At 42.9% G+C, this 23,817-nt stretch overlaps 1 protein-coding gene across 8 annotated transcripts in view; it reads left to right on the top strand.

The window, feature by feature from the left end:
* The window catches only part of Asb3 (ankyrin repeat and SOCS box containing 3), an 83,741-nt gene extending 60,194 nt beyond the window's left edge, over positions 1 to 23,547 (top strand). For all 8 annotated transcript variants that reach the window (XM_005391025.2, XM_013517555.1, XM_005391024.2 and 5 more), the window contains 2 exons: positions 737 to 870; positions 21,674 to 23,547. In XM_005391025.2, the coding sequence (XP_005391082.1) occupies positions 737 to 870; positions 21,674 to 21,876 (337 nt within the window). In that variant the 3' untranslated portion in view covers positions 21,877 to 23,547. The remainder of the gene's footprint in view (positions 1 to 736; positions 871 to 21,673) is intronic.
* Positions 23,548 to 23,817: the final 270 nt, after the last annotated feature.

Below are 23,817 nucleotides of genomic sequence, written 5' to 3'. Positions count from 1 at the left end.
AAAAAATGTTTATTGTACTATATTATTTTTATATATAGTTTCTTGAAATAGGCAGGTTATATATTATTCTCATTTTAGAGAGCAGGAGCTAGGGCTTAAGAATCTAGACATGTTTGTAAGTGTTAGAGGTCATGTTAAAAGCAGGACTTCGCTTACACCAGTGCTCTTTCCATTAGGCTACCAGCACTTAAAAATGCGGGGACGCCTTTTTCGGGTGGGTTGTAGGGAATATGATTATTATTTTGAGGCAGAGCTGTTTGTATGGTATCCCTTCATTCAGTCCTTAAACACAAGTCTTGTTCTGACTCTGTATTGATGAGTGTTCTTAAAGAACTGCTGTATGTCCCTGTGAGTTGAGCAGAAACATACCCTCTCTCTTGTATGTTCCGTTTAGCAATAACTTGGTGTGCTTTGGCTTTATCCTTTCATAACTATTCAATTTTGTGTCAGGGGGCTGGGGATTTAGCTCAGCGGCACAGTGCCTGCCTGGCAAGCGCAAGGTTGTGAGTGTGATTCCTGATACGGGGAAAAAAAACAAACAGACAAAAACAAAGATGACCAAGCTACATAAAACTGCATCCATCTAACTGGTTTTCAATCACATGACTATTCATTGTGCCACTTTTTGTCTGCCTTCCTCATCAAGATGTTGGAATAAATATTACGGTATTTGTTTCCAGAATGAGCCCTTGGTATCTTTTGTGTCTGATGGCATGTTAACGTCTTGCCAATGTAGGATGGATTCAGTCAATGAGGACGCCCTTATCTTCACTTTGGAATTTACTAATTGGAAGAGACTTCCACCAGCTGTTGAAAGGATGCTCTCTGCTCGTGCCCTGAACTCCTCTTGGGTTCTGCAGCGGTGGATTGGTAAGAAAACAGTTCTCTGTCTTTTGTTTCTCCAGCCGTGTTGTAACGTTAAATGAAAAGATTTGCTGGAGAACACACAGTAAGCTGGGCGTAATTACATTTTCTTATGTGGGGAAAGGGTGGGATTGTGGGAAGAGGGCGATACTTTTCTGTGATAAAAATTGAATCTGATTTTATAAGTTCAGTCTAAAGATCATAGTAAGAAAAGCAGATATTTACAGGTATCTTGATTCAGCGATATGCATATATTTCAAAAATAATGATTACGTAAAAAAAGTGGGTTCTAAAGTCTGCTTATTAAATATTTAATTTGTGATCAGGAAAACCCTAAACTTAATTTTGCTTTCTGGAATATATGTGGATTTATGTTTTGTCTGTGCTGTTTAATTACCTGTGAAAGGAAATTTTGCCGTCCTTTTTTATGCCTGTCCTTACTGATTGAGTGCCAGTATATTGGTCTGATGTAACTGCAGGTGAGTTGGGTGAAAATTCTGTGAATTTATTGATATTTGAAGTGACTATTCTAAAGCAAACTTCGAACTTCATTTACTAAAAAATTTAAGTTAGTTAATACAATTAAAGACCATGCAGTCAAAGTCTTTGCACAAGAAAGCCAATTTAAACTAAATATATGCAAAGTATTCCTGTTTACCGTTCAGATTGATTTTACTTTGACTGTGTTTTGTTAACCAGATTGTATGTCTTAAGTTAGGAAAATTGTTTCTTTACCACTGTATTTTTCATAAAATGCAACTTTTCATAAGAACATTTTGAGTAAGTTTTTTCACAAGTGAATTTCTGCATATGTAGAAATGTATCTTCTGATGTCTCGGGGAATTACATGTAAATAAATTTTGTCAATCCACAACAGACTTTCAGGAAAATACGCTTTTGAATGGAGGTGTATTCAGACTGTTAGAGAGGTTTCTGTTGAAGAGAAAAAGTAATCAGCATGGCCTGAGAGTTTAGTACAGAATGTCTTTAATGATAATGTTGGAAAACTCATGTGCGTGTACTTCTTAATTTTGAGAATTACATCTGCTTTTACTAATTATGTATTTGCAGCAGAAGAGAACAAATACCTATTCAGAACAGACAGAATATAGGACAATAGATTTGGGAACAGAGTCAAAAGAGGGAGCATGTGCCAAAGGGGAAAATTATTGCAACATGCCAATTAGTGAAGATACGTGAGCGTTTACTCTGAAGACCGTAACATCTGGCGAGTCTGTCCAGATGAAGGTGAAAACTGTGCAAGAGTGTATTACCCTGCGGTGGATGAAACCCGTCAAGGGCTTCTTGTTTAATTAGGCACGAGGCAGAGCTTGTGTAGGATAATCATCATCCTCTCTTAAGAGGATTTCGTGCCGGCTGAGGGTTTGCCAAAGCCTTTCTCAGGGGTGCTAGTGCAGCTAATGCTTTTCTGTCTGTTTCCTGCGCCAGAATCTCTTCACAGTTCCAGTTCATACAGCCCAGTGTGTCCTGGGCGTCTCCACTCAGGACCTTACATTTGGATGTAGCCAGAATTGCTCGTGTCATTTTGCCTACCAGTGTGGTATTTCTGTTTTCTGGTCCAGGAGGGGAGAGGGCTTGGAAGTGCTACTTACCAAGAGGCTGCCTTATGCCTGGCGGCTGTTTCATTGTTTGCTCCATTCACAGCAGTGGTGTTCAATGGGAGTGACTGTGCCCCTGGGGGATGTTTGGTGGTCTTTGCAAACAGGTTTTGATAGTCACGACTGATGGGAGTGCTGTTGTAGTCTTTAGGTAGAGGCCGGAGATCCTGCTAAATACCATGCAATGCTTAGCACAGCCTCCCTTGCAAAGAATCACTCAGCCAGGGGTGTCAGTGGTATAGAGATTGAGTAAGCTGATCCCCGGTGACTCTTACGTTATCCAGTTAACTCTTCACGCCCTTTTTTTGAGACAGGGTCTTGCTATGTAGTTCAGGGTGGTCTTGAACTCACTCTGTACCCAAGCTGGGCTTGAACTCCTGGAGGTCCTCCTGCGTCACTCTCCTGAATGTGCTGCCACACTGGCAATACCTTTTTACTCTTAGCCTAGGAAGGTTTTCAGTTAAACTTCATCGCACACTGCGTAGAGCTTGCGTTCTCTGTCCTGCTTTCAGTGACCTCAGGGTATTCTCCACTGTGTCCTTTTCTGTGGACAGTAGGAACCATTTTGGTGCTGGAGTTCTACTAAGTCTGGAAAGAAAATACCTGCCCAGTTGCCTGAATTTCAGATGGGATTGTGAGTCTCTTTTCTTCCGTACTTTGGGACTCTCTTGGTGCATCCTTTTTCTCTTCGATTTTCGGGACACTCAGTTGCAGTGTGTGGGTTATCTGGACTCCCTCCTTCCCCTGGATTTTGAGCTTCGAGAGTTCTAGAATGCAGAGACAAGGCTGCGGCTTAAGTACTAGAGGAAGTGAAGCCTGAAGGGCCCTCTATGTGTGTGACAGTCTTGTTCTCTCCCCACTTTCTTAATAACCTATCATGGTATTAATTCCTACCGTCTTGTCAGTAGATTTTTAATTCGTTTCCTTCTGTACCTCTGCCACTGTTAGCAGTCCCTTAGATAATGCTTCCGTGTGGGCCCTTGCCCTCCCCATCCTCCTGCTAAGTGTACCAGCAGTATTTTTCCCTGGGAAGAGATTTCACCACCTTTTTGAGCCTTTCCAAGTTCTGTAGATGCCGTGATCTTGGTCAGAATTCTCCTGTGACCTTTTTGCACTGTTACAATACAGCGACTTTTTGTGGTAGTTTATAAACCCAAGTGGTAGCCTGCCCTTGCTGTTCCACTTTAGCTGCTGAGTCGGGTCTGTCTCCAGTCTCTTGCTTCGGAAAGGAGTTGTGTGCCCTGTAAAATTTACTGAGTGTTGTAGTTTTAGTAATGATCTTCTAATCATGTGGTGAATATGTACCTCTGAGAAACATCAGCTCAGCCACATAGCAGTAGACTTCCTAGTCAAAAGATTTCAACAGTAGGCTGAGGCAGGAGGCAGCAGGATTGCCTGAGCCTAGAAATTCCAGACTAGCCTGGACAAAATAGTGAGTGAGATCCTGCCTCAAATAAGATATTTGCCAGCCCTTGGTCACTTGATCAAGATCAAGTCAAAGTAATTAAATTCTGATGGATAAAAGCCCTTGATTTAGTGCATGCTGAACTTTTTAGTGATCAAGTACATATACCGTTCTCCCCAGAGTGTTAAATCGTTCTGAATCCTAGAAAGGGTCCTAAAAGGGGGCTCCCCTTGATTTTCGGTGGTGTACTGCTTTGTTCTAAACAGGATTTAAAGCTGTTTATACACATGTACTATCACTAAACATTAAAACAGAGATTAAAAGTGGAAGCTGTGCTGCTGAGCTGAATTCCCAGCCCACATCTTTAAGACTTTTTAAAGTTTGCTTGTTTCTCACATGGAAGCTGTTTGTTCACACCTCACTGCTTGCAGATGGGGTCCCAGTAAGTGTCTTACCAACCTTTTCGTTCAAGTCCTCCAAAATGATGAACTACATGTACTGTATGTGAGCCATATAAAGTAAAATGTAAAGAGTCATAAAAAATTCAATTGTAGCTCTGTGAAGCAAAAAGTATAGGTGGGTAGATTGAACCTTGTTGAAATTTTATGTTAACTATAAGTTTCTTATTAAGAAGTGCGCGCGCGCGCGCGCGCGCGCGCGCACACACACACACACACACACTCTGAAAAGCCAAAACTCTTAAGTCAGGCTCTTAAATCTAGTAATAAGTTAAGTACTAGCTAGTAAAACATGAACTAGGTTTCTGTGTGAGGTAAACATCAGGAGAAGGCTTCCTAGGGACTGAGGAGGAGGAGGAGGAGGAGAGGGTTCCTGATACAGGTGAGTAGACGGCAGCCCCCTCGAGAGTGGCGCAGATAAGGATGACTGGCATAGCAGAGCCTTGAGCAACACAAACCAATACAGCAGACCCTCCAGCCACACAGGAGCCAGAGGTGGCACGATTGCTTGAGCGTAGGAGTTCAGGACGGCCTGAACAACCTAGAAAGAACTTGTCTCAAAGATGAAGTTGTGAACTTTTATTAGAGATAAGGAATGATGATCCTTCCCACTTCTACAGGCAGAAATCTGCATATTACACTGATTGATTGACTGAGAGAGACAGGGCCTTGGTCTGTATATAGTACGGACTGGCCTTGAACACACTATGCAGCCCAAGCTGACCTCAAACTCCTGATGATCCTCCTACCTAGTCACTACACCCACGCCACTGCACCTAGTCGTATATTACTTTTGAAAACAGTTATTTAAGATCTTTACTAACAGATCCTTGCAGTTTGTTTATTGACTTTTTTTTTTCTGGCCCTGGGGATTTAACCCAGGACCTTTGCACTGAGCTGCGTCCCTAGCCATTTTTATTGTTAGGCAAGGGCTTACTAAGTTGCCGGTTTTGCCAAACTGGGCTCAAATTTGTGGTCCTTCTACTTCAGCCTCCCAGAGTGCTGGTATTACAGGCACGTGCCGCGATGCCTGGCTTGGTTAATTTTTTTTAATAAAGTTCAAGTTTTCTGAGTTCCATGGTGGCATGTGCCCATTGTCCCAGCTAATCAGGACACAGAGGTGGGAGGATCGCTTGAGCCCTGGAGTTCAAGACCAGCCTGAACAACCTAGAAAGACCTTGCTTCAGAAAGATCAAGTTGTAAACAGGTATTAAAATTGAAAATGAAATTCACAAAAACTCAAGTTGGCCAAATAAGGGAAACAAATTTAAGACCTTTAAAAGTGTACTGGGAAAGATCACGTTTCAAAAAACCAAAACACCTCACATTTGTCGTTAGCAAAATGAGGGCCTTCGGGTAAAATGCTGAAAACCGTCCAGTACATAGGTGACGCAGTGTTAGTTATCTGGTCAGCAGGCAGGAAGTGAGCGCTTAGGGCTTCGGCGCCAGCCTTGTCATTGCCCGTTGGTGCAGTTTCTTGCTCTTGTTTTCTCACTGGATGGTCAGAAGCCTTAGCAGTAACAAACTGTCCACACGTATTTGAAAGCTCACAGGGTGTGATTCGCATTGCTTGGTGTTTTATGCTCACAGCACTTGTGCTCACTGCAAGAGCAACAAGAGGTGGCTACAAAACCACTGCAGTGGTCAGCTGTGTGCTGTGATGAATTTTATGCAGCTGGGCTTAATAGTGCAGCTGTATGTTTGTTTACACTTCTCTGGACTGAGAACGGTGCCATGTGTGGTTTGTGAGTGTTTCTGTACCTAAGTTTCTATAAACTTTAACTTTCTGTAATAGATTTGTATATGTGTATATTTTATGGTAATAAATGACAGAATAGTCTTACCTATGTATATTTTAGGTATTCCTTACATACTTAACTTTTTCTTAGTTTGTTGGTATTTCTAGGCTATGTCTGCATGTGTTTAAAAATTGCCAGATTCTCTTCCTCCCCACCAAAAAAAAGAAAAGAAAATCTGTGTATACATAGAACAGGGCTTTTCAAACCTGTGTTGTTCAAAGGTCAATTGTGTCTAAAAAGCAGAAACTCTGGATGTGAGGGAGTGTTGGTGCCGGGGAGATTGTTAAGAGGGTAAGGCAGACCTCACGTTTGATTTTAAAATGAGCTATGCCTTCGTTTTCTTTGTGTCCTTGGTATGCCTGAGTTGCTGATTTAGAACCTTCAGAATGAAAGTGAACGTGTGGACGTGGAACCACTGGCCCGTTCAGGAGAGTAAAGTCATTTTACGCAGTTCCTTCTTGCTTCTCAAGATGGTGAAAAGAAGCTGTCGAGAGGTGCCCTTCAGGAGGCTGCTTCTGTGACGTCCCAGGAGGCCAGGGGCGCAGAATCGTCTCGACGGCCCTTGGTGAAGGCAGCCCCAGAGCTTGGATGCTGAGTCTGTCTTGCGCTTTCTGCCTCCCATGACCCTTTTGTGGGGAGTTTCCATCTGACAGTTTCTTACCAGGACCAGGCCGGGGATTCTTCATGAAGTCTCTACTGAGCAGATTGTGTTTGTCCCAGAGTGTGGGCTGCAGATTGCGGACTTGATGGTAGAAGAGTCAGCCAGTGCCTTCCGTGCGGTTGGGTGTATAATCTGCATTGAGGAGCAGGATTCTTCTTAACATGGTTCGTACTGTGTGGATAGGGATCCAGAGGTGATGCTGAACTCAGTTTGAGGAGACGGATACGCTGATGCAGATACACAAAGAAGCAGTAGCCTTCATTCTTCTCTGTGGGAGGTGGTCTTCCTGTGCCATGTGCGGTCTTACGGACCTGCTGAGGCAAGAGGACCGCGAGTTTGAGGCCAGCCTGGGAGACTTAGTGAGACTCTGTCTCGAAATAGTGTGAGAAGGGCTGGGGACGTGGCTAAGCGGTAGAGGGCTTGCTCAGCGTGGTTGCAGCCCTGGTGTTTCCCAGAGCCCCTAAACCCCGACCCCGAACCCCACAGGTTTCAGTGCACTGTGTACCTTGAAGCTGTGACGCTACCTCATTTCTCCAGAGTTAAAGTCCAACTCGCAAAGAGCGTGAAGTCCGGGATAGTCTGGGCGCTGCAGAGCCGCCTTACCCGTCGTGAGCACTGTGTACCGGTACGTGTGTGCCCCCGTGCTGCACTTCACACGTGTGCTCCCGTTTGCTCCATGACTTTAAGGCCCTCTGGCTGCCCCGTGTAACTTGCTGGCTCGTTCCTAGCACTTCGGCTCTGGCCCTGTCCTCTGTACGCGGGTGTTTCCAGCCCTGTTCTCTTTCTTTGCTCCTTGGCATACTGAGAATGGCAAGGGCTCGTGAAGATGCCTAGCGCCTAACTCGCCCCGACACTAAAGTGCATCTTCTTGCTCCATACCCCTTCTCTCTCCTTTTCTGCTTGCTTTTGCAGCTTTTTCAGAGCACACCCCTTTAAACTGGGGGTGTTTTTCATGATGTCTGGTCATAAAGTAGCTTCTTAGCCGGAGTCCAGGAGATTCCTGAAACCTAGCAGGAAGACGGGACTGCCAGCAACACAGTGGTTTAATCGGAAAGCTTTTCAGACCGGGCAGTGGGGACCCAGCTTCTGCCTAGTTGCTTTCAGTGAGAGTCCTGTGTTTCCCCAGCAGTGCTGGGCTTGAGCTGGAGCCCCCCGTGCTAGACAAGTCTCTGTCACTGGAGTACACCCCCCCGTTCTGAAAGTTTCACACTGAAGCAGGATCTTCCTGAATTGACCCTGCTGACCTTGAACCTGCAGAGCTCCCGCCTCTGCCTCCCAAGGAGCTGTGGTTACAGACATGTGCCACCAGGGCTGGTGGCAGTCATTTTAAAAGAAATAATCTTTCCCCTAATCAGTAAGAAGCATAAGAATTGCTTTCAAAGACATCTAAACTGTTCATCTCACTTAACTTCTGATCATCTCTTTCATTCATGAGTTGTGTTAGGAATATTGAAAAACAATAGTGAACTTGACATGATTAGGGAGAGTGGCCTACACTGAAGATGGAAAAGTGGCCTGGAAAGAGACTTTAGGTCTTGGCACCCTGTTAACCTAAGAGCTAGCCCCTCGGTGATTACAGTTCCGGCGTGGGGCACAGGCACGAGTCTTCAGCGAGGAGGGTCTGCCGCAGAAGTATTTCTGTAGGTAGGCGCCCACGAGTCTAGCTCCTCTGTTGGTTACTTCCTTGATGAGTAGATTCTTTAATTACCTGGTCGCTGTACGTCAGACACCAATTTAAAAATCTGAGAATGAAGAAATAAGTGAACACAGTTCTTTAGTGCCCTGGTCAGAAGGGAAGGGTGCAGGGCCATGGCAGAATTTCCTTTTTTGAGATGAAAAATGCCTGAATATATGTTTATAAATTAAAGGGATTGGTTTATTAAAAATTTATATTAAAGAATCGGTGGTGAAGAGGATAAGTTTGTACTGAGATTCCGTACAGGAGGTGGTTAGTGTCCTGTAGGTCTGTTGCTTCAGGTGCTGAAGAGATTTGAACACAGGGCAGGCAGAGACAGACTTACAGTTCCGGAATTGGGTGCTGAGAAGACAAAGCCCAGAGAACCTGCTGTGTTTGCTCTGGCCTGCGAGAAATCAGCCTGTCAGAAGAAGTGTTTAAAGTGCGGTCTCCCTTTTACCAGTGTTAACAATAAGCCCTGCCGTTACCATGTCCTCTGCAGGACTTCTAAGCGTCTGGAACGTGAAGACAAACCCTGCAACATTTTTGGTCAGTGTTTAAGTCATTAGATGCTCAGTGCATTACAGAGTTTACTGAACATAGCAGTAAATGCTTTGAACTCCGCATTTTCCAAGTCAGTAGCGAAAGACAGACCTATCTGTCACTGGGGAATACATACTCTTTATGCTGCAATAAAACTGGCTGAAATAATATGGGGACAGAGTACAATGCCATTCTTTGTTAGCAGATACTGTTTAAAGGAGCACAGACAATACTGACAAAGAGTTAAAGAAGAAGCGGGGGACCTTGCAGGTACAAACATCAATGTGTTAAGTTTGAAGATGAGTGGGCTGGGGATTGAGCTCAGCGGCACAGTGCCTGCCTGGCAAAGCGGGAGGTCATGAGTTCGATTCCCGGTACCAGGAAAAAACCACAACAACAAAAAGTTTGAAGATGATTTATAAAATTTAAAACATATCTTAAAGTATTTGTCAAGGATCTGGTTAAATAAAAGAATAATTACATTTCGAGTGTTCCTAAGGGAAAGAAATACCAGGGAAGAAACATTTACAACAGTAATTACTTCGTTAGCAGATGGATTTTTTTTTGGACAAGCTGTGCAAGAATGACCCCTGCTAGAGGGACTGGCATCTCCATCTCTGATGTCACACGTGAGATGAGGTGGAAGTGTTGGGGCCAGAGCTGCCCTGAGTAATGTCATGGATAATGTTTAAAAACAGGGCCTTTAAAATCCTTTTCACAGTACTTTACAGTGAGCTGGGGGTGACCCTTGTGATTGTTTGTACATACAGAAGTTTGTTTGTTATCTCGGAACATAATGTATGAGCTCCTGAAAAGATGAATTGTGTGCTTTTCTTTCACAAAAAATGCAGCTGTTCCAGTTGCCCTTCTTTTTCTTGATGATAAATAGTTATCAGCACTGTGCAAACCAGCATATATTTTGTAAAAATTCTGTTGATTTAAGGAAAAGATGACATTTCAGCTGAGTGAGAAAGTAACTGCTTTCTGAAAGACATTTTTGCTATGTGGAGATGATTTTAGAAATAGGCACTGGGAAATATTTCTGTTGTTATATGGCTTTTTTTTTTTAGTCAAAAACATTGCATGTCACTAGAAAAGTTCATATTGACACACTTGGAAACAGTTTCCCTAGATTTTGAATGCATTTAATAAAAATGTAAAACTTTCTAATAATGAAAAATGGAAATCTTCTGGGTCAATTTTGATGAAATACTTTTTCATAATTGGTAGGTGGGAGTAGTAGAATGTGCTTTTTGTAAGATATTTTTTGACTACATCAGCGTTTATAAACCAAGTATCAAAAATAAACTGGACCTTGAACCAAACTTTGGGATTGTCAAATCAGTAAGAATTAGGTTAATAAAGCTTAGTCGTTCACCTTGTTTTGGTTAAAATATTAATATTTGTGGAGGATTTATTTATTTATGCATGCATGCATGTAATACTGAGGACTGAACCCACAGCTTTATACCTAGTAGGTAAGAACTCTGCAGGCTCTTATACTTTATTTTGAGATAGGCTCTTGCTTAGTTGCCTAGGCAGGCCTCAAACTTGCCATGCTCTTGCTTTAGCTTTCCAAGTAGCTGGCATTACAGGCACGTGCCACCGTGGCTGGGTAGTTCTGTAGCCAGATAAGTAAGTGAACATATTTTAAACATTTAGTTTCATTCTGGCCTATTCTTTTAAGTTCTGTTATAATTTCTTACTCAAATAATGTTCATGTAATAGCGTGCAGGTATTTTATGTAAAACATACATGCATGTTGCGGTTCTGTGTTCAAATAACTTTCTACTAATTGTGACATCAAAATATCTGAAGATCTCTAGACTCAGTGGTGCCTAGGATTTGCGTATCATTTTGCAGTTTATAAAACGATTTTGCGTGCGTTCTAACTGGAACCTCAGAAACAGCCATTTGATGCAGGGAGGTGTCATTACGCTTATTTTACAGGGGGGACTGAAGGTCAGAGTCCTGAACTGATGGCCTGAGGTCACGCTGTTGGTCCAGAGTGGCTTCTCAGCTTCAGCACAGGTCTTATTACTAGGTGATGCCTTTTCCATTTATTCTACTTCCTGCTTTTACTTTTCTTTTTGTCTGTTTATCTTCCAGAGTGCTCAGGTTGTTGCTTTCTTCTTTCCTCCCTTTCCCCCCATCGGATCCTCCTCTCTCCCTGCTTCTCTCCCTTCCTGTACTTCCCCTTCAGATTTCAGTTATATCTGGGAGCAGGGGAGACAGACAGACTATATAAGTAAATGAAAAATTGGGAAGGAAAAGATGACACCAGCCTGACGGGTGACATGTCAGTGGAGACAATATAGATGGTAGTGGCCCGAAAGTCACATGATTGCCTTTGGTGTGGAAAGCAGGCCAGGGGAGCCCGAGAAGCGCGGTGCAGGCAGACTGTGCGCTGGCACGCAGGCTGTCTGCAGAGCACTGTGGGAGCGCGGTGGGCGTGGCTGAGGTGCACGCGGTGCCCTGGTGTACGAATGTTGTCTTCATAAGCATAATGGAGTGGGAACGGGGTTTGTTTTGATACTGTATCTGCTTTTGAGCTTAGTAAAAGTTTGTATGATGTAGCTTGTTTTGATTGCTGTCAGTGTATATAACAAAATGAACAATTCTGTGCCAGCATAGGAAGGTAAAGGTTGCTTGTCCGCCAATACAGCTGTAGAGAAAGTGGGATTAATGCACTAAACAGAAAATGACTGGGTCGGAAAAGTGATGAAAAGTGTAGCATGGTTTTAGACATTGTCTAGGATATGGTCAGTGCCCATAATCTAGGAATACAGAGATGTATTTAACAAATTAGATATGGCTTCAACAAGCTTCTTTAGAAGTGTATTCCACCTGCAGCTCCTGTAGCCTCTTTATGTTACCACTCTAAGACATAGCTTGCTCTTCTCTTAGCTCAGTGGTAACAGATCTGGAAAGAATGTGCGTCAGTAAAACTTGCAGGAATTTTGTGTGCTTTGACTGCTGCGTAGGTGCTTGTACAACTTCCTGGGTATTCACTGGCACATCAAGCTGGAGTAAACAGTACTGGCGGGCATAGTGCTGCCTGTGGTAATAACGGGCGATGAGGAGACTGCATCATGGCAGTGGCAAGGAAACAAACCCTGCTCCAAGGTGTACGCCCGGGTGAGTGGTTGTCCGGCTGCAGGAGCGGACAGAAACCCCCGAGAACATAACCTCGGGGGAGTAAGGAGCAGATGGAAGGTAGAATAAATGAAGCTAGACTAAGGCCCAGAGTTAGTGCCCTACCTTTGCACTACTCACAGGCCGTGACTGAAGACTGCCACTTGTAGAACACCCAAAGTACCTGAGAGGTAAAAGCCCCTGGAGGTGGAAGCCAGCTCCGTGCTTTCCCTAGCCACCCAGAACCACAGTGCCTGCTGATCCTAAATCTGGACAGGGACTGAGACGTCTGTGCAAGGGCGCCTGCCTCCAGTGCTGGGCCTGTGGGCGTCACAGGCCCGAAGGAACGACGGAGGACTGGGCCCGGGCTAGCAGTCACTGTTGCACAGGTTCAGGCTCGTGTAGGTAGCACAGAACAGTGAGGCAGCTGTGACCTAGAGAAGGACTTGGAGGACTGGGACGGAGACAGAGGTGGGCAACTCTGGGGGTGGACAGAGGGTCGGCTTGGCCTTTTCAGTGCCTCTTCCCATCCCTCCACACGGGACAAGGGAGAGCCTGCAAGCCAGAGGGAAGTCTGGAGTGCACAGGCATCGGGCTGAGAAAGAGTGCGGAATGTAGATCTGTGTAAGGCTAGCTCATTCATGGCCCTTGGATGCTGCCGAGATGCAGGCTGGTGGAAGATGGGGAAGACTGCTCCACAACGATGAGAGGCCGTGGTAGTGCCTGGCCTGGGGACTGGACAGCAGCCTTCATGAGAGGGAGTGCAGAGCTCGCTGCAGGGGCCGTGGTGGGGGCGCGAACTGGGACCCCGAGACTGAGCCACCAGAGAGGAGGGGCTTCGACCCCACGCACGGTCTGTGGGAGCACTGGAGGGTCCTGTGTGCGCTGCTCCTACACAGCAGTGCTGACAGCCTGCTCAGGGGTGACAGCCTGGTCACCCTAACCCGCAGAGCAGGACGGCCTCTGTATTTATTCATGCATATACACGGTGCATGTATATTTTATTGAACACATTAGGTTTGATCTTCTGTATATGTATATCAGTAATACCTGTTCGTATTAGTTTCATGTATATAAGTGTGCACATATTTGTATGTTTCCTATCATAACATACCATTGTAAATTGTGAAAATATTATCATCAAAACCTTTTTCATCTTTATGTTCTTTTACTTTTTTCTTTCTGTTTTGCTTTTTTCTTCCTTCTCCTAATCCCCAGCCTCTTCTTCATCTGTACTTTTGTTCATCTTCCTAGGCTATTGAAAGAGTTGAAAGCTGTTTGAATAATTTTGGTTTCATGTGTTGATACATGGTTGGCTCCTTGGATGTTGGTATTACTGGTAATTGTTCTCCCCCCTCAGTGCAGTGCTAGGAACAGACACTAGTACTCTAAAAAAGTTGAGTAGGTGTCAGAACACAATCATTCCCAAAGCCCAGGGTGTATCACAGGCAGGACTGCACTTACTGAAGACATCCTTGCAATAGTGGCAAAGCTTTCTGTCCCATCAGATCCACAATCTTCTACACAAAAACACAGTAATCATGGGGAAACAGGATGGCCCTAAAATTCATAACTCCCTCAAAATATCTCATAGACCACAAAGTAGACGAACTTCCAAAGAAGTCAAAAAACATCATGAAAGTGATTGAACAGATCAAGGAGAGAAAAATAAGGAGCGGAGTGAAAGAATTACCAAGATGATTGTCCAGTTTAAGTATGCTGCTGAATGAAGTAGTCATTAAGATAATCAGCAATAGGGGCTGGGGATTTAGCTCAGCAGCAAAAGCACCTGCCTGGCAAGCGCAAGGTCGTGAGTTTGGTTCCCGGTACCAGAGAAAAACCAAAAAAAAAAGATGATCAGCAAGTTTAAAGAAGAAATGGAGAGGCAGTTAAATGAGTTAAAGAAGACAATGAAGGATATAAAAGACCGCTTCAGTAAAGAATTAGCAGATATGAAAAGAAAGTAAGCAGAACTTCTGGCAATGAAAAACTCAGTTGAATGTTGTGGCAGTAGGTATGACCAGTTAGATGATAGAATACCACAACTTGAGGACAAAGTTCATGTAGATCATTTACTCAAATGATAATCAGAAACTAAAAAGATGTTCTAAAGATGATTGAAGAGCTTCTAGATGACATAAAAGAACAAACTTTAGGATTATTGGAAATTGAGGAAAGATTAAAGTTAGAATCCAGTGGTATAAAAAATTTATTCGCTGAAATTATAGAAAAATTTCCAAATTTGTGTAATAAGTTGGGTACCCAGGTAAATGAGGCATTTAGAGCCCCAAATAGACATGACTATAAAAGAGTCACTCTATGACACATCATAGTCAAAATCCCAGAAGTTCAGAACAAAGACTACTGAAAGCTGTTAAGAGAAAAACATCAGATAATTTATAAATGCAAACCAGTTAGAATAACAGCAGATTTCTCAACACAAGCCTTAAATGTCAGGAGAGCTTCGAGCAAAGTATTATTAGCCCTAAAAGACAGTAATTGCTAATCCAGATTATTGTGCTGTAACTTGAAAAATTATCCTTTTAAAATAGGTAGAGAGAAATAAAGGTCTTCCATAGCAAAGACAAACTACTTGTAACAACATTGATTCATGACTACCAATCCAGCATAACAGAAAATATACAAGGGAACCCTAAACAGAGACAATGAGGTCAGCATTATCCAAGAGCCCAAAGCAAAGAAGTCTCACTGGGATATTAAACAAAAAGAAAGTGAAAAGGAGTCAGCACTGGAAAAATAATGCCATGGTAGGAATCAATAAATGCCTTGAGTAATAACTATCAGTGTAAAGGGTCTTGATTCCCACATCAAAAGACAGATTGCAGGTGGGAATCAAAACACAAAACCCAATTATATGTTGCCTGCAAGAGGCACACATCATCTGTGAAGACACTGAGGTATGGAAAACTTAAGGTAGCTGGAGCCTGAAGACAAACAGGAGTAGCTATTCTAATTTATGATGAAGTTGACTTCACCAGAACTCATCAGAAAAGATAAGGATCAAAACATATGAAAGGGAAAAATTCAGTAGGAAGAGATAATAGCTGTAAATGTATGTGCACTGAATATCAGTGCACCCAATTTCATAAAACAAACTACCAGTTTAAGAAGGGCAGATCAGCTGGGCATGGTGGCACATGCCTGTAATCTTAGCACTTGGGAAGCTAAGGCAGGAGGACTGCTGCAAGTTCAAGGCCAGCCTGGATCACGTAGTGAGTTAAAGGCCAGTCTGAACTACATAGTGAGACCTTGTCTCAAAAAACAAAACTAAACAAAAAAAGATGGGTAGATATAAATACAACCGTAGGGTACTTTAATGCCCCACTTTTACAAATAGAAAGGTCACCAGTTGGGCATGGTGGTGCATGCCTGTAATCCCAGCACTTGGGAGGCTGAGGCAGGAGGATCACCGTGAATTCAAGGCCAGCTGGGGCTAACACAATTCAAGACTGGTCTGAACTACATAATGAGACCCTGTCTTAAAAAAAAAAAGCCAACCCCCATCATTACACTATATTGTAGAATAAATGGACTTAACATGTATCTAGAGTGTTTCATCCAACAGCAGCAGCAGAATACATTCTTGCAGTTGTCCATGGAACTATCTCCAAAATACACCAATTTTAGGGCATAAAGCATGTCTCAGTAAATACAGAAGAATTAATCTCTTACATCCTATCAGGTCATAATGGAATGAAGGTAGAAATCAATAGCAAAAACCCCTGCAAACATAGAAACAACACCAATACCAAAAACCCCCACAGAAACTACAAAAATACTTAGAGATTGAATAATACACTTCTGAATGATCAAAGGGTTATACAGGAAATTGCAGAAGAAATTTTAAAAATTCCTAGAATCACACGACACCAGAAATATAGCATAGCAGAATCTGTGTGACACAATGACAGAAGAAGGAAGAGCCTATATTAGAAAAACAGAACAACCCCAAAGAAATAACCTATCGATGCAGCTTAAGGTCCTAGAAAGACGAAAGCAATCCATATCCAAAACTGGAAGGAAGAAATTATAAAGATCACAGCAGAAATCGATGAAACTGAAACTGAAAAATACAAAGGATTAATGAATCAAAGAGTTGATTGTTTAAAAAGATAAGATCGATAAACCTTCAGTCCAGACTTAGCAAAAGAGAGAAAAGATTCTCACTAATGTAATTAGAAATGCAGAAGACAAAATTACAACAGACACCACTGAAATCCAGAAGACTGTAAGAAACTATTTTGAAAATTTACATTCTAGTAAATTAGAAAATCTGGAAGAGATGGATAAATTCTTGGATACACATGACTTGCCAAAACTGAACCAAAGAGATATTAAAACTCTGAATAGACCAATAACAATCAATGAATTTGATGCAGTAATAAAAACTCTGCCAACAAAGAGAGGTCTCAGACTTGATGGATTCACCACTGAATTTTATTAGAACTTCAAAAAACTAACATGAATACTCTTCAGACTTTGCTGTAAAATTGAAAGAGAAGGAACTGTCACAGTTATTCTTTTAAGCCAGGCCAGCAGTACTTTGATACCAAAACTGGACGAGAACTCAGCAAAAAAGAAAACTATAGGCTGCTATTCTTGACAAACATAGATACAGTGATCCTTGGTAAGAAACTTGTGAACAAAATTCAGCAAATCATTTAAAAGATCATACATCATGAGTAAGTCAGCTTCACCCAAGGGATGCAAGGATGGTTTAACATATGTAAATCAATAAAAATAATAACACAGGTAGGGTAAAGGATACAGTCACTTCCAAAAATAGATACAATCAATTCAAAAGATAGAGAAAAAAGCCCTAGACAAAATCCAATATCCATTCATGTTAAAAAGTTTGTTTAAAAATAGAGATAGAAGGAACTCAAACCCATAAAAGTCATTTATGATAAACCCACAGCCAAAATCGTACTAAGTGGAGGAAAAACCAAAAGCATTCCTCTAAAATCAGGAAGCAGATGAGTGTGTCCACTCACCACTTCTCTTCAGTGTTGAAACTTTAGCCAAACAATCAGGCAAGAGGAAGAAATAAAGAGGGTATGTATAGAAAAAGAAGAAGTCAAACTATCCTGATTTGCAGATGACGTGGCTCTTTACATAGAAGAAGACCCAGAAACTTTACCAGATGACTGTTAGAGCTATTTTAAAAATTCACTGAAGTGGCAGGATGCAAAATCAATACACAAAAATCACTTTTCTACACCAATAATGAATCCACTGGGAGAGAAATCAGCAAAACAGTACCAATCACAATGATTTAGAAAAGCTTAATATGTAGTATCAACCTAACCAAGGAGGACTTCTATAATGAAAACTGTAATACTTTGAAGAAGGAGATTGAAGCAGGTGTTAGAAAATGGAAAGACATCTGTTTCTGGATAGGTAGAATCAGTGTCACTTAAATGGCCATATTGCCAAAAGTTATATGTAGAGTTAATGCACGTACTTTCAAAACACCAGCAACATTCTTCATAGAAGCTGAAAAAAATCCTCAAGTTTCTGTGGAATCAGAAGAGACCTAAAATAATCAAAGCAGTCCCAAGCAAAAATAACAAAGTTGGAGATGTTATAATCCTAGGTTTCATGTTACACTACAAAGCTATACTAATAAAACAGCATGGTACTGGCACAAAAATAGACATGTAGACTAGTGGAATAGAATAGAAGAAACAGAAGCAGCCCCAAACACCATGAGTCATCTGAGCTTTCACAGAGGGGCCACAAAACAAGCTGGAGAAAAGATAACTTCAACAAGTGTTACTAGGAACATCGGTTTCTTACGTGCAGAACATGGAAACTAGACCCATATCTCTCTCCTGTACTAACATAAAATCAAAATAGATCAGAGGCTTAGATATTGCAACAGAAACACTGAAACTGCTGGGAGTCAACATAGGGAAACTCTTGAATTCACAGGCCCTGCCAAGGACTTGATGAATAGAACTCCCGTAGTACAAGAAATAATTCCAGGCAGTTGAAAAATAGGAGTATATAAAATATATGAAGGTCCCCATACAATCAAGAGACCAATCAACAGAGTGAAAAGACAGTTTAACAGAATGGAACAAATTTTACCCGCTACTCTTATAACAGATGACTAATATTTAGAATACAGAAAACTGAAAAAAAATTAAAACCCCATAAACAAATAATCCAATCAAAAAGTGGGCAAATGAACTGAATAGACACTTTTCCAAAGAAATACAAATGGCCAGTTAGTACTGTACTTGAAAAAACGTTTAGCATCGTTAGCTAAATGGGGGAAATGTAAGTCAGACTAACTCAGGTTCTGTCTCACTCCAGTCAGAATAGCTGTCACCAAGAGCACAGACTACAGCAGGTGTTGGAGAGTACGTGTGGTGAAGGGACTGTGTTGCTGGCGGTAATGTAGACTAGGACAGCCACTGTGGAGCAGGAGTAGAGATTCCTCAAAAAGCTAAAAGTAGAAATTCCGCCTGACCCAGCTGCACCTGTCCTGGGTGTATTCCTGAAAGAGTTGGAAAGATGCTATGCCATGGAGATAGCATGCGTACCCACGTTGGTAGCGGTGAAGTTCACAACAGCTACGCACTACCTCCTCCTCCACAGATGGGTAGTGCAAATGTGATGTACACACAGAATGGAGTTTTGTTCAGTCGTAATGAAGAACGGATTCATGTCACACTCAGGAAAATGGATGGATCGTGAGCCCATAATGAGAAATAAGTCAGACACCGAAGTTAACTACTATGTGGTTTTTCTGTATAAGAAACCCAAAATGTAAATTAAAGAATAAAATAAGAGAGAGATGTGGGAGTCAAGAAGAAGACTTTTTGAAGATGGAGAATGGAGAAAGGTATCAGAGGTAAGGGGATTGAAAACAATCAGGATTTTCCATATATGCCCCACAACAAATATAAATATTACCATTAACATGCTAATAGAAAATAGTTACTGAAAAATAAAAGAAAATGCCCTCAGTTCAGTTGAATACAGCTCTTACCTCTTCATTTTTCTTTAGCTCGTTGGTCTGTTGTGTTCTCAGGAGGAAAACCAAAATGGTGCAGTAAAATTTGAATCAATATCTGAAGTATCTGTGCCTTTACTTTAAAAATAAATGAAATGGAAAATCTTCTGAAACTTACAGTTTCAGTGGGTTAGAAGATGTTAGAGAATTACTGTGGGTTTTCCCAGCTTCAAGAACCCCAGGCGTGAAGTCAGATCTCTTGGGTCCTGCTAACGGCAGCTGTGTCGTTGATGAACAGTGACGGGACAGGTCGGTTAGGGCCTGTACGGGTGTGTACTGGTCCACACAGGATGCGTGTGGAGTGTGTACCTGATCGCAGATGATTCAGCCGTGGTGTGGAAACCGCGCTGAGAGGCAGGGCTCTGGTGTGGTCAGACAAGGCTTCGACTGGTAGCAGGAAGGCTTGAGGCGGAGGAGGAACTGTCCCGGCAGCCAGAGGAGTGTGGAGCCGTTGCAGTCTGTGGAAGCCCAGGACTGCGGATCTTTACAGACCCCACTGAGCCCTGAGTGAGCAGCTTCCCTCGGGGTGACACAGCTGTCCTTCACCTTCCTTCTGGGGGTGTGATGAATACACACGTTAACGGAGTGTGCCACAGGGAGCGATTTGATCTCATGTGTATTAAGTGCTAACTGGGTATAAGTGGGCATTCCCTTAACCAGCTTTACTTTAATCCATGTACCAGATTCTCCAGTCTTGGCGTTTCTTCTCAGGGGCCATCTGGCGGTGCTCAGGGTGTCCCCCGTATTTGCAGCCGGTCAGCTACTCACTCACGTGCCAGCATACTGCTGTCTTTACCAGAGGAGATGAGTCTGTGCTTACTAGCATTTATTCTGAAACTTTGACATTTGTGCATGTTATTAGTAAATAATTCAATTCCAACCTGCATACGCTAGTGTGTTGTGAGTGTGAAAGGAGAATTAGTGTTTCTATTAAGGGAAAGTTGGAAGTGTTTTTTTGTGTTGTTGTTGAGACGAGGGTCTCACCCTGTTGCCCAGGCTGGCCTTGAGCTCCTGGGCGCATGTGAGCCTCCCAGCCCAAGCTTTTGAGTAGCCGCGCTTCCGGGTACACGCAGTGGCACTTGGTGCAAAGTTTATGCCTCAGAAAGATCTGAGACAGCTGAGCACTGAGCAGAGTGGACTTGAATGAGATTTGGGCGGGACACCTGGAAGGTGTGAAAAATATTCAGAGATGATGGACTCATCTTGCTTCCTATGTGTCTTTTGATTCATGCTGTAAATTAAAGTAGGAAAACTGCAGACTGTGGGTGATATGTTATGGCTGTGATTATGTACATGTTTAAATCAGATCATATGTGTGTATGGTTCGGTCACTTTTCGTTGCCTGACCAGTTCTGGTCCTGGTAGGACCATTGGTCCTGACTAATTCTGGTCCTGATGGAAGGAGGGCTTCTGTATATCCAACAGTTGAAGACAGTCAGGTTGTGTACACCTTGGAAAATGGCGTTTGTAATTTCAACATGCTCTTCAGCACTGCCTTCGTCTGTTTTCCTATCCTTCATGGGAGAGCACTGTTTAAGCCAACTACTACTATAACAGGCATCTGAGGGAATCAGCTTCTGAAAAGAAAAGGGTGTGTTGGCTCACAGTTTGGGAGGTTCCAGTCTACCGTTGGATGGCTGCTCCGGGGCCTGTGGTGAGGCAGCGCACCATGGCAGAAGTGTGTGGGGAAGCAGATCCATCCATCTCATGAGTGGGCAGTAAACACAGGCAGACAGGGACTGGGTCTCACAGTGCCCTTGGAGTGCACGATCCCAGTGACACGAAGCCCTCCGGCCACGCCCCACCTCTTAGGCCTCCACCATCTCCAGGTAGCACCAGTCTGTGCTGCTCAGTGCTAGAGTATGTGCGTGGCCCACACAAGGCCCAGGTTTCAACCCCGGAACCCCCTCCCCTAACGTGCATACACCAAAACTGCGTATTTGTGTGTGTGTACCTGATAGGGTTGAGGAAGACAGAAAGAGAATATTTGGGAAGTGCACCGGCATATGACGTAGAAGGCACTCAATAAATGCTCCCTCTTTCTCTGTGCCAATATTGAAACAAGAGGAAAACTTGCAAGCTGTGTACCACCTTCAGTGGACCTGGTTGGTCTGGAAACCATCTACAGTGAGTGGACAAAGAGGAATGTGGTATTCGCTGGGGGGTGTGTGTAGCATTTTTAAAGTTCACCTATTCCTTAAGTATCCGCATATATTGTTAGATCTCTGGAATTTGAACATTTGCATTTTGTGGCTCTGGATGCTGACCTTGAATGTCTGTCCAACAACTGAAAGGATAGGAGCCAGGTAGAAAAAAATGAGTAAGATTTGCATCGTTATCCTGGCCACACAGTCCTCTTGGAAGCACACCACTGATCTTTTACAGTCTCAGGACGGGGCGGAGGTGAGGGAGGGCACATACCGCATAGTTAATGATTTTGTAACGTGCTGTTTTTGTTTCTCTCTCCAGCCTCTGTTCCGTCCTTAGCCCATCTTTGTCGTTTGGAAATTCGGTCCAGCCTAAAAGCAGATCACTCAAAATCCGACAGTTTTATCCGCCAGTTGCCACTTCCTAGAAGCCTGCATAATTACTTGCTCTATGAAGAGGTCCTGAGGATGAATGAGGTTCCAGAGCTGGCAGTCTGTGATGGAGAAATCAGTGAAGCTACTTAACACAGTTCACATCTTATCCTGAAAACCATCAAGACGAAAGAGCCACAGTGTACAAATGATTCGTGAATTTTTTTTTTTTTTTTTTTTTTTTTGTATCAGGAGTCGAAGTCAGGACCTTGCGCTTGCCAGGCAGGCAGGTGCTGTGCTGCTGAGCTATAGCTCCAGCCCTATTCGTGATTTTTGTAGTCACCAAAATGATTTTTGTTTGTGCAAATTGTTACATTTTGGGGGGCAGTACTAAATGTGAATGTTTACAGCAGGGCTTCTCAGTTAAAAAAAATAGTAAACTTTACTATTTTATTACCGTTTCATTACCAGTATGCTTTATGTTGTAGTACTCGTTTACCTCACCATTGTCTGCTTTATTCTGCTAATAAACTGTGATGTTTGTCCTAGTGCTACACAGGGCACATTTCCGCCTAAAATTTACGTTCACCTGGTGCTGGCAACGACAAATGGAATATGTAACACTTCTCTGGAAGAGTATACAGCTGTGTTGTTGAATTTATTATTGTTGTTATTATTTTGGGGGGCTGGGTGTCTCTTCAGTTTATCACAGAATAGGTTGTCCTATCCTTTCATATTTCATTTTAACCTCTGAAGCCAGCCACTTCTATGAAGAATTGACATTCATTACCTTTTCACATGTAAACTCTGGGGAATTTTTTTTAAAGAAAATAATGTTGCTGGTCTCACCCACTGCCAGTTCCTTTATAGTCTTTGGCAAAAGTGAACCCCACTTTTAATCTGCAAAGGTTAAGAATGTACCTAAGCTCACAGGCACACTCAGTTCAAGTTATAAGGCCAGTTTGAGGGTAAACAAGCATATTACCACTGTTAGAATATTAGAAGGGAGCCGGAGGGAACATTCCTGTGGCACCCTCTTTAAAAGGTGCGTAGCCAAAGTTAGTACCAAATATTACGTCCAGGCTCCCTCAGCCCCAGAATCAAAGGCAGCTTTGTTCCTGTGAAATGGTAATGGCTGATTTTATTAGTATTATAGTGTTTTTTTCTTATTTTCTAGATGAGTTATCAAACAGCCTCTGAAATAGACCCCAGAATCCTGGTTAGTGAGGCACACCCTCATGGGTGTGTAGTCGCTCAGTGGAAATCTAGAGTCGGAGGACGAACACGGGACACGGAGTTGCTTAGCTGCTGGGAGACGGAGCTTTGAGAGCGGGGCAGGAGCATTCCCCTCACGGTGGACAGTTGGAGATGGGGCAAGGGAGGCAGGGCTCCATCCCGTGGGAGCCTGAGGTGAGCTCACGGGTGTGGAGCTGTCTCCCTCTGTGAGAGGCCTTCGCTGTTCGATAGAAGTCGTGGCGACAGTGGGGTGGGGACAGCAGCACTGCCAAGATCGGAGGGATACCTGGGTCTTTCCTCTGTGGGTCAGGTGTAGTCCGAAGTAGGTGAGACGTGGAAATCCAGGTGGAGTCTGACCACTAAACTTAATAAAGAAATTCCAAAATTATTTGCACGATACTGTATTTTTCAAATATCATAACCTTTATTTTCCAAACCCTAAGTCTCTGTGATTTTTTTAATACAGCACTTTTGGGGGTGGTGTTAAGGGCCAAATGTGCATAGAAAGCTTAAATCTGAAGGTGATTTTTTATGTATTGTTCACATATTGTTCATGGTCAGCTGTATAATTAAAGACATTGTAAATTATACTTTGTCCCTAAGCTCTTGCTCTTGAAGATCTGAGGATCAACACAGATGGTCTCTGGCTTTTTTGTTTTCTTTTTAAACTTTACAGTAGTGCAGCAGTGACCACATTCAGTAGAAGACATACTTTCAGTTTGGGGTCTTGATCCTTTCCTGGGCCAGTGATGTGCTGTGATCCCAGCACTCTGGGAGAATGAGGCGGTTTGAGCCCCACCAGACAACTTAGTGATGTAGGGAGCCCCTATCTCAGAATTTAAAAACAGCTGGGGATGT

This window comes from Chinchilla lanigera, unplaced genomic scaffold (genome assembly GCF_000276665.1).
Source record: "Chinchilla lanigera isolate Chin_1 unplaced genomic scaffold, ChiLan1.0 scaffold00040, whole genome shotgun sequence".
Taxonomy (NCBI): Eukaryota; Metazoa; Chordata; class Mammalia; order Rodentia; family Chinchillidae; genus Chinchilla; species Chinchilla lanigera.
The sequence above is the reverse complement of the archived record's forward strand: the minus strand, read 5'-3'. Positions and strand labels throughout refer to the sequence as shown.